General features: G+C 43.4%; 1 protein-coding gene across 2 annotated transcripts in view; it reads right to left on the reverse strand.

Moving 5' to 3' along the window:
- Nucleotides 1-8,518: 8,518 nt before the first annotated feature.
- The window catches only part of SEC24B (SEC24 homolog B, COPII coat complex component), a 76,210-nt gene continuing 73,153 nt past the window's right edge, over nt 8,519-11,575 (reverse strand). For both annotated transcript variants that reach the window (XM_037509562.1, XM_037509563.2), the window contains 2 exons: nt 9,656-9,759; nt 8,519-9,410 (listed from right to left, as the gene is read on the reverse strand). In XM_037509562.1, coding sequence (XP_037365459.1) covers nt 9,296-9,410; nt 9,656-9,759 — 219 coding nt within the window. In that variant the 3' untranslated portion in view covers nt 8,519-9,295. The remainder of the gene's footprint in view (nt 9,411-9,655; nt 9,760-11,575) is intronic.

Genomic DNA, 11,575 nt, shown 5'->3' on the forward strand with positions numbered 1-11,575 from the left:
AATAAGATTATGCTCATGGAAAGGAAGAGGGAGTACTAGAAAAACTTAAAACAGATGTGACTAAGAAAGTCTGGAAGCTGTGGCTATAAATAGGAAGGATAACAGTATGCAGAGACAGGAAGCGCCTGGTCAAGTGCTGCAGGGAAAGATGGAACCCTGAGGACGAGAGGGGAAGGCACACAGGAAGGAAGGGCCTATGAAACAACCTGCCTGACCAGCACTTCCACAAGCACTCCAGGGAAGCACCTCTGTAGGTGCAGAGAGCAGACCAGTAGTTGCCTGGGGCTGGAGGTGGATTGGAGGGATGCTAATAAGCTCTAGGAATCTGAGTTATGGAAATGTTCTAAACCCATTTGGGCTGATTGCTGCATGAATCTGTAAATTTGCTGAAAATCCTTTCATTGTATACTTCCAATAAGGGAAATTTCTAGTATGTAAATTTTGCTTTAATAAAGCTGTGAACATTTTTTTCTGAAAGCTGAGATGAGCGATTCAAGAGTGCAAAGACTCATATGTAGGGAGTGTTTATGAACTAGTTTGCATTGAATACTTCTTCCTCATCAGTATCCCCACAACCTGTACACAGAAAAGATCTCTGTGCTGAGTTGAGGGCGGACAAGAATCCCCGAGAACACGTTCCCTTTGAATATACACGGGGTCTCTGAAGTAATTTGCTGACCTCCCCCAGAACCAAGTTATCACAAGTGTGTGACTACTCAAAAGAAATGACACGTGAACAGATGCAGAAGTCTAGCATATTCTTCCAGTTACAGCCCAGACATGAGAGCACTTATGAATGTCTTCCCCAATTTAATAACAATCACAAAGATGGACATGACATATCCAATAGAGAGTTGTAAATTTTAGAGACATCTTTTTCCCCCCCAAAGATTTATTTTATTTATGCACACAAGAACAGGGGTGTAGGTCAGAGATGTGGGGAGGTGAGAGGATTTATGAGACAGAATGGGGAGCGGAACAGGCAGATCTACTGAAATACATTGCCGAGGGGAGCAGCGGGCGAGACAGGAGAGGTCTGCTGCACCATGTGGGTCAGCTCCCTGGCCAGGGGTCGAACTGCAATGGCTGCAGATTGCTTCAGGGTGCTGAGTCTTAACCCCTTGCGTCACCAGGGAGGCCCGTTTACAGATGCTTTTCTAAACTATTAATAATATGAAACAAAGCCAGCATTCTAGAGAAGAAAATGAGTATCTTCCTTGTTCCTTCCATAGAAAGTATTATAAAATTGCCCCAAGAACACACAATTAAAAGGAACGTAGACAAAAACCTTCAAAAAAAGTATACAGTGATGTGGGTGAGGGCAACTAATTTTTTAAAGTGTTGTTTTTCTGGGCTTTGTGCTTTAAAGAAAATTGTGATTTATGACGTTTCCTGTGACAGGAGTTGAATCTAAAATGGAGCTAAAAGATATGAATTAGAATCTCACACGTGCTCTCAGGAAAATAAATCTGAAGGACTGAGAGGCTGACTCCTTCCCTGTAAGTGCTGATTTACAGGGGACTAACATTTAGCTCCTGACCAGTAATGTCAGCCAAGAATCTCTCCCTGTCCTCAAACTAAAAAAATCACTGTCTGGTGCTGTCTGACCTCCCCCACCCATCCCAAACCTTCAATGGCCTCATCCGTAGCGTGAATTCCTCTGCTGTTCCCCAGTCAACTCAGTTTCTGGTAATTCCAGCTTGCCTCTTGGTTTACCTCTTGGTTTAGCCACTTTTCTTGCTCTAACTAAATATTCATTATCATGACCATTTTATGTTCCTAATTTTTTATTTTTTATTTTTTTCCAAGCGTGTCCCCAGATTATATACATTGCAGACTCCACACCCCAGGTCTGCCTGTGCATCTCTGTTGAGCACTCAATCACCAACAGCTGGGTGTTACATGAGAAATTCAACACTTCATTCCACATGTTCTTACAAAACTTGTACCCTGGCTTTAGCATCTCAAGTATCCCAAGTAGGGACAGCAAGGGTCAGAACACAGGGACTGCCCCAGGTTATACTGAGCAGAAGGACTAGAATTCAAATTTCCTCGTTTGACTCTCAACCCCCTATTTTGTCTCTGCAAGTTCATGTAACAGAATGTGACAGACTCCACTACAGTGTTCTTCTTGATCACTGATACCTAATTGGCTGCCCCTCTGCCTCTTGGATGATCTTTCAGTTTCTATCTACCAAAGTGCAGAGAGCTGGCTAGCATTCTTTACCCAGGGGGAGAGATAACTCAATTTTTGGAGGGTCTGTGTCATCAGTGACCCCTTCTCTCACTGGGTTGTTGTGTTATTCCATGAGATTTTAGAACTGAACATGGAAGTATTAAGAGGCACACTGGAAAGTCCTGTGGATCCCAGATAGTGGCCTCCCTGCTCTGCCATAAAGCAGCAAATGAACTCCTCTTCAGAAGCAGGATCAATGTCCTCTGGCTGTTGGTATACGGAACTCCAATGGCCAAGTAGCAGCTATCCCTTCCAATTCAGAAAGAACACTTTTATGTTGCCTGATGCAAGCATCTGTCCTTTGCAAACGAGGACCATAAAATTCTGTGACTAGATAGAGTTCTCTCTTCCAATGTTCCCTCTTCCAATGTTGATCCCCAGCCCTGTGTGTTCTGGCTATAGGAGAACAATGTTGTAGACTCCCAGTATAGTCTGCACCCTGCGGGAGGGTGTACCAGCTGTCAATATACTTTTCATCAGGTCCACTGCTTTGTAGGGTGACAGCTTGTAGCAGGACCACTGATTTCACGATGCCACATCTGTTTTGCTAGGAATTGAATGCTCTGACCGGAAGCCATGCTGTGGACGTCCTAACTGATGATGACAGTGCATTGTGAGCAAACAGGCTGGTGCTGGCAGATGCTGCAGGCAGGGCAGGGGAGCCCATATTCAGACAATGCAGCTATCCTGCTGAAAGGCAAGCTGTTCCATGATGGAAGGGTCCATGTAGCCAGGTGTCTGCCTCGTTCTCTCAAGAAATGATACCATATTGAGAAATCAGAGAAGGTGGCAGGTTAGGGATACAGAAGTGACAGCCACTTCAGCCCTGGGGAGGTGACACTGATGACATTTTGCCCATGCACAGCCTCTATCCTTACAGGGTGGCAACTTTTTATGTAGGCCACTGAGCAAACACTGGTGGGGAAGGCAGGGCCAACATTCACAGATGAGTCACCTGGTCAAGGGGACACTTTCAGCTACAAACACCCTTAGATGTATATTCACACGGACACAAGTGTCTTCACGCTTTGCTCATTTCAAGAAGTCTGTCTAAATGCCTGTTCTCCAAACTTCTGTGCCACCAGTTTCCAACCCTGTTCCTTCCAAGTCCCTGAGCACTGACCTGACCACGAGCTACCACCATGAGGCTCTGTGGACCTCACCTCACGCTCTGGACAGACGTAGCACTTGAGGGTCCCCAAGCAGGACTTCCCTTTCCCACTAGACTGCAGGAGTGCAGCTGGTGCCAGCATTTTGGCTTAAAACTAAGTTGTTTCTTTTCCCTTAGTTAGCGGACCCCAGGGAAATACCTGCTGAGGCCACAGGGTGGTTGAGGGACAGAGCAGGGCAGCAGGGATACTGTCTCTGGTCGGAGCCAACCGCTCACGCACCTGACCCAGGACCTGCTGAGTCTGCTGGCTTACAGTGCCTCACGTTTAGTGATAGGCTGCTTGGACACATGATCAGCTTGGACCACAGAGGGCACTTGATGTCTTGTAGGTCAGTAGCAACCTAGGAGCTGGTCTCAAAAACAAAAACTTACCTTGCACAACATGCCCCAAACGCTTTGGTGGCCTGTAATTCCCTGAGTCTCCGCACGGCACTGGTGTTTGCCCTGCCAACTAACCCCCGCCTCCACCCTCCACCACCCGCAGATCTGCTGGGTCAATAAAACTCAAGTGTGGCGGGGGGCAGTCTGTGCTTCAGCGGGCCTTGCTGGACAGCCTTCTCTGACTATTCTGTGGGTCACACGTTCCTCGGGCGACAGGGTGGCATCCTGCAAGATGGTTTTATGTAGCTTCCAAGACCCAAAAGAGGCAATAAGCATTGTGCCTCAATTTGTGGGAGGGGGACACACAGAGCAGGAACTTCCTTCGACTCTGGAGGGGAACTTGCCCCGTGCTCCAGACAACTGGCCTCTGGAAAGCACAGAGGTGCAGTGCTCCTGAGCCTCCACAGCAGTGGCTCCACCTTCTGGCCTAGTCCCATTCTCTTTCCCACTTTCCTTCAATTTCTGTGCATGCAGTAGGCTATGCCGTTTCTTTTGTCGAAAGGGATTGTTTCTTTCCTTTTGTCTCCAGGTCTTCAATCCATTCTCGCTCTTACAATCATTTAAAATTGATTTAAACACACATTTACTGAGTGCCTGTTCCATGGCAGGGACGGGGCACTGAGCCGACAGCTGTCTTAAGAGAACAGCTCCGATATCAAGGTGAGTGTCATTTGTATGCCCTATGACAGAGAGACGTGGAAGGGGTGATGGGAACACACAGGTGTATCCACCCCAGAAAGGGGGTAAGGAAAGGCAGCCAGCAGCCAGCAAATCCGTAGGCTGAGTTCTGAAGGATGTGGGGGCTTGGTGGAGGGGTGTAAGGGGCTCTTCAGGTAAGTGGAGAAGCAGGGGTGGAGCCAGGGTCTGCAGGTGGGACACCCCTGTTATGGGGTACACTCAGTCTTCCTTTACAGTCAACATTGTCTTTCTGGTTCCTATCTGCTCTCTGTCTCTTTGGTGGAAAGGTACCTCTTTAGACCCCATCTTGCTTGGGGACACAGCTAGTAAGTAACTCATTTCTAAGGTTTGACCTTTTCTACCTGTTCTTACTCCTCCATTTCTCCGTTACTCTTTCTTCCCCCCATTCATGAGCACATGACAAGTTTATTATAGAAAGAGACGGCTGCATAGACACAGAAGGGCAGTCTTGAAAGACAAGACCTGCATATCAAAAGGGGTAGGTTTAAGACAGAGATGTCTGCAGAGACACAGGAGGGCGGAGAGCTGCCTCTCCCATTCCTGACTCTGCAAATAGTTCCTTACAAGTTTCTCACATTGATAGAAAACAGTTTGCAGGGCACAGCGTCTCACACTCTAGTAAAATGTCTCATAAGATGTAAGTCCCGAAGGAGTAGGATTTGACAGAAACTGGAATAAGAACAGCGAAAAAATCCCACAAAAAGTTGCATTAAAAACGGAACAGGGGGCCTCCCCGGTGGCGCAGCGGTTGAGCGCTGGGTTGCGAAGCTGCCCGCGGCCTCTGCAGCGCCGGTTCAATCCCCGGCTGCTCCCGGCCACCGGAGGAGGGTCCCGCATGGCGCGCAGACCTCTCCTGCCGCCCGCTGCTCCCCTCAGCAGTGTACTTCGCTTCTGCCTGCTCTGCTCCTCGCTCTGGCTCTGGTGAATTCTCTCACCCTCCCGCGCTTCTGACTGTACCCAGTGCATGTATAAACAAGCAAACAAACAAATAAATAAATAAAAACATGCCTCTATAAAAAAAAAAAAAAAAAAAAAACGGAACAGGGCCTCCCAAAGAGGTACAATGTTCTACAGCTGTTTCCTGTTCACTGAGAAAAAGACTCTATTAGAGGAAAGGATAATGAGTTTACCAGTCATTTAATTCAGTAAAAACGCCATGTTTCTGTACGCCGCCTGTCCCGGATGGGAACCCAGGGCCGCGTGAGGGAGGATGAGAACCAAAATGACCCATGACGCAACCCCCGCCCTAAAGTCACTTCCTATGTAATCAAGAATTGAGAGGAATATTTAGAAATGGCTTATTATTTACTTCCAAACAGAACAGGCTGGAACACATGACTTAACATTATAAAGTGATAACCTATTAACTTCGAAAGAACCCAGTGATTACGCTGCACTTCCGTGGCCACATGAGCTGTGCAGCAGGCCATGCGAGGCAGAGGCGGGGGCTCTACATGGTTCCCTTTTAGCAACAGAAACATTATCACCCGATTTCTACCAAAAATAGAAAATCTGGTCACAGGAAACTAGAAAGTTCTAGTATAAAAACACATACATGCATCACTACCCAGGAACTGAATTTTCTACCACAATCTTAAGTGACTGCAGAGCTAACTCATACCTCAAAAGCAAGAAGAGCCACCAAGAACACGGCTGTTGCCCAGGCATGCTGACTGGCTTCTAGAAGGCTGTCGTGCTGCGGGAGGTTGGTCAGCCAGCTGCCAGACTTGTGTCTGTGGAAGCGTGTCCGTGTTTGCACATTGGGGAGTTTCTGCAAAATTACAAATTCTGGGCGAGAACCAGGCTTTGCAGGAGAGCAGTAGAGTCTCAAACGCTTACAAAACACTGCATATCAAGTGTGGAGACAAGTGTTAGTGATCTCTGACAAGCTGCTTAGTGGGCTATCAGAAAGAACTGCTTTTTGCCCCCCTAAAATGACATGACAATCTACAGAAGTGAGCATTGTTGTTTACTAATGGGAAGTAAAGAATGGACCTGTGTATGCAGAGAAGCTCCTGACCCATGGGAAGCTGAGGCACTGAGGCCCGTGTCCCCCATCAGGCAGCCTTCCCCTCCAGACAAACAGCCCCCCACCACCTGTTTATGTTGAATGCATTTCTCACAGGTGTTATGAGAAGGCAGGAAAGACACCCAACTTTCTGTACATACAGGTTCCATCTCTGAAACCAAAACCAAAAGATGAGTGAATCATAAATTGTCCAGCCACCACTTTGATTTTTCAGGTCTGTTTCACGTGCCAAAGCTATTTTTTTTTTAACTGCATTCCCAGTGTTTTCCAAATCACTCTGAGTAGGAGGATTCATGGTTTTAGTAACACAAGACTTTGCTAATATGATCATTTCATAGCCTCATGCATTAACAATCACAGATTCATGTTCAGAACTAGCTTTCAAATACTTTTTAGCCCACATATACATTAACATATAAAAACAGAATTCTTTCTCTCCCGGGGCACTTCATCTATTCTATAGATGGATTCCTTAAAAGTAGTATCCAAATAACATTTCTGTAAATCAAATTGTATGTTCCCTTTAAACAATATTTCTATTAGGATGAGGGGATTTTTCCGTACCACCTGGGCCATCCCCCTAACTCCAATGGTGAACACCAGACTTGAGGAGGAATAGATGTTTATCAAAAAAGCTCTCCCAGAAAATTCTCATCCTATTCCCATCACAGTCACCACCTCAGCCATCCGCCCACTCCTGTGGACAAACCCTAGATCTTGTCACTACCAACATCTAAAACTGAACCTCAAGATTCCCACATCCTATTTTTCCTGCTTCTCTTTTGTGGAGCATCTCTCACTGCTCCTTGACCTCAAAGGGACCCCCAACAAGCAGCCTTTCCCCTCTCTCTCCATCAGCCATTCTGTGCCCCTTTTGCTTAAAAGGCAGTCAGTCTTTGCATATATTCTCCTGTCCCCTGTTCCTCTGTTCCTTACACCGACCCCTTACATTGATCCCGCTTTGCTGACCGGCCTCACTGATGTAAGCTCGTGACTCACATCCTGAAATGCCCTCCCTGAGTGCTCGACAACCCTGTGACCCGCCACTTGTCCTTCCGGGGGTCTCACTCTCCGGGCGGCTAGCTCATGCCCGCTCACGTTCTTGCCCTTTCTCAGAGGACAGCTCCGCTGCTGCAAGTACAGATGTGCCTAGAACAACATGTGGGGAATATTAAGAGCTTATAAATGTACAGTAAATAATAAAATATACCTAGAAAAAAGGGTTTTTGTCTCCTTAGAGTAGCACCATATTTTCTATATAAAACCACATGCTGCAGTTTCTCCTGATGCTAGGTAAGCTCCTCTGTGGTGGAGGTGGGGTGGGGCTCGGTGGGGTGAAAAATTGGCTTTACTATTAGTTCTGCCACTAATTAGTATGTCCTTTAGATGAGTCATTTAACCCCTCACATCAGGGGATGTGATAGTATATTTTTTTACTTTCAGACAAAAGAATTCTACCAAACACAAACCAGTGAAGCACTCAGCACACATCAAGAGACTTTTTCCTTTCAAAGTTAATGGGTCTTCCATAGTATGCAAAATAAAATGCTATTCCTCAATGTAATGGATCATTACTAGTTTTTTTATCATAAAAGAGAGAGTAGTAAATGAGATTTTTTTTATCAGAATAATTAAATTCAAGATGGTAATCTTAAAGTCAATAAAATGTGTTAGTCACATTACTATCAAACTTTCACATTAATATCAAACTTTCTTGCTATGAATGAACAGAAAAATGCCATCTTAAATGAGAAAGATAAATTAAAATTATACTTAGCCAATAATCATAAATATTTTGCAAGAAGCATTTGCTTTAGGAACAAGAAAGAACAAGTGCTTAGTAATGACCATAAATTAATGAAAACCTATTGATTCACATATAATTTAAACTGTTATCATTGCATTTCTCTAAGCAGTGAGTTGAATTCATCCTACCTACATGTAAAAAAAAAAAAACCCCACACACTAACTCCCTGCCCCCCACAAAAAACACCAAACCACATTGTCAAGCAAAATATTTTTAATTAGTAGGCTGATCATAAATAAATCCACATAAAAGATTTAACAGAATTACAAAGAGTTTTGTGTTTCTTTTGTGGACTCAATTCATAATACGCATTAGTCAACCTCATTCTCTAACTGGGACGAAAAGAGCTGTCACCCAACAATGCAGCACAGTTTAAGCAATTCATCTTCTGTGTAGTTACATTTTTACATTTCTTTACAAATGTAACATTTATGTACATTATATATATTCTCTATAGTTCGAGTACTGAAACTCTATTGTTTGTACAGGGAAAATATTGAATTCATTTAATGAACATGTATCATTCCTTGTTAAAAAGTAATTCATATAAACAAATACCAAGGTACCACTGCCTGTTGGCATCTCTTGTCAGAGTATGAGTCCAGAAATGTTATATTAATTATAAGAAAAAAGAATTTACCTAACTTTACATTATGACATCTCACTACGTAAGTCTACCAGCTGACAATGGGCAGCACTGACCTGCTGGACTACTGGAAATGTGTGGAAACCAATTCAAACATGCTGGGTGAAACAGCATCATCACAACGTCATAACCATTCATTTAGGCTGAAGGCTCCATTAAGTCCTTCCCTCCCCTTTACCTTTTAACAAAGCCACAGACAGGTGCGATGCTACGCACAGTCCCTCGTAACAAGGAATGCCTTCATTCCAAATGGTCTATGTGCTTCTCTGACAGATTATGCTTTACCTAAGTCATGGTCTTCACGCTTGATTAAACGTTATGCCACCTCACTTACAAATCTGCTGCTGAACATGAACCAAAAATTCGTAATAAGAGAATGCAGCTTCTGTCCGGTCTTCAATCAAATGCTGGAAAAACTCTGTTTTGGCAGGACTCTCATCTCTGAAAAAGAGAAAATGGTATTTACCTAAAAATATGCATTATTAAAGAGTCATTAGATAGTTTTAAAATTACTAAGATAAGGGTACTTTAGGAAAATGGGACATCATGGGATATTCATCGACTGATAGCAATCTACCACCACCACATATTTTGATATTAAGTGAAATGCACTTTTAAGATGAGCAATTTCACACAGATTGAACAGGCTAACACAATTTTGTAATTAAAGTTACAGTAGTACTTACTTTACCACGTGAAGAATCGAGCTTAGTGGTCTGTTTTCTCTAAGCCAGGTTATAAAGGACCTGGTTCTTTCTGATGAAAGTGTATCTAGCTCTGGCAGATGTGTCTGGTGAAAGAAATACAATTAGGAAATAGTTTCCTTGCTAAGCACTTTAGCTGTGTTAGAACCGAGTCATGATTCCACTACCGCCAACCAATTACTGCACGCTTTCCAACCCCCAAAGCAGCAACCAAAGGACATTTAAATTGATGGCAAATCTATTTACATTTTCCTAACTAAGTCAAAAATCATACACAATGATTCACATGTTGCTGACATTTTACCTTAATATTATGCTTTCTCTCGATAAATCCATGAGACATGTGCAACGACTAGTCTGATGCTGGGATAACGTTGCACTTTTGTGTTTCTTCTGAAGGAAATACTCAAATGGAGGGGGGTTAGTGCTTAGTTCCTAGTTCACTTAACAATTATATATTCTTATCATGGCTATTCTCAGAGAATTGTATTTTGCCTTCAGTCCTTAAGATTTAAGGGCAAGGAGGGCCTCCCCGGTGGCGCAGCAGGTTGAGCGTGGCGCTGTGAAGCTGTCTGCAGCCTCTGCAACGCAGATTCAATTTCTAGCCAGCCAGGGAGATTCCCACATGGCACAGCAGACCTCTCCTGTTGCGCCCGCTGATCGCCTCAGCAGTGCTTTCAGCCTGTCTGCCTGTTCTGTTCCCCGCTCTGTCTCTGGTGAATCCTCTCACCTTCCCACGCCTCTGGCCTGTACCCCAGCTCCTGTAACTTGTACAAATAAAAAATAAATCTTAAAAAAAAAAAAAAGATTTAAGGGCAAGGAATTTTGAAGAACAGCATGAATGTGTAAATATATTGTAAAACTATATACCAGACTATTTCTAAAAGACCTAAGAAGCCTGTTTCATTTTTTATGCTCTCAGATTTATTATCTTTCCCATCACTGACTTTCAAAGGCCTTATATATTTTACTATAATGAGGATTATTTTTTTAACATTCCATTTTCCACCCAGTATTTTAAAATGTAATCTTTTTTTTTTATTTTAAAGATTTATTTATTTATGCATAAAAGAACTGGGGTACAGGCTAGAGGTGTGGGGTGGTAAGAGGATTCATCAGAGACAGAGTAGGGAGCAGAACAGGTGGACTGACTGAAATACACTGCTGAGGGGAGTGGCAGGCGAGACAGTAGAGGTCTGCTGTGCCATATGGGTAGCTCCCTGCCCGGGGATCGAACTCGTGCTGCAGTGGCTATGGACAGTTTCATAAGTTGCATCTTAACCTACTGCGCCATCAGGGAGGCCCTGAAATGTAATCTTTATGAGATTTTATTTTTTCATGCATTAGGTCTTTTGAATTCTGTTCTGTTTCACTGACTGTTTATTGTGCCAGTACCACAGTGCTTAAGTAACTATTTTAAAAATAAAGTTGAGTATTTTATTTAGTAGGACTTGTTTTGATATGCTATTCTTCTTTGTTGATGTTACTGTTTTCCAAATTTCTCATTACCCTCACATGCTGAGTCTTCGAAATGCACTGAGAGTACCATGTCCAATATAAAACACATAAATAGCAATCAAACAACAGCAAAATGTGCTAAGATTTACACTGACTATATTAATTTCAGGAGAAAGGACATATTCACAGTATTCAAGAACATGGTAGGCTTCTTAATTAAACATAGACAACTAATTTCAGAATCGATTTCTTTGGTATTGGCTAATACACAAACAAAAAAGACCTACTAAAAATTGTGTTTATCAGCAAAATAATACAAATAAAAGTTGCTCAAAAACAGCTTGGCTGTTTTCAAAAAAGTTAAACATTGTTTACCAAAAGATGCAATTTTATTCCTAAGTCTAAACCAAGAGAACTGACTACACGTGTTCCAACAAATACTGG

Source organism: Talpa occidentalis, unplaced genomic scaffold (assembly GCF_014898055.3).
Source record: "Talpa occidentalis isolate TD23 unplaced genomic scaffold, MPIMG_talOcc4v2.1 talOcc4.13, whole genome shotgun sequence".
In the NCBI taxonomy this organism is placed as follows: domain Eukaryota; kingdom Metazoa; phylum Chordata; class Mammalia; order Eulipotyphla; family Talpidae; genus Talpa; species Talpa occidentalis.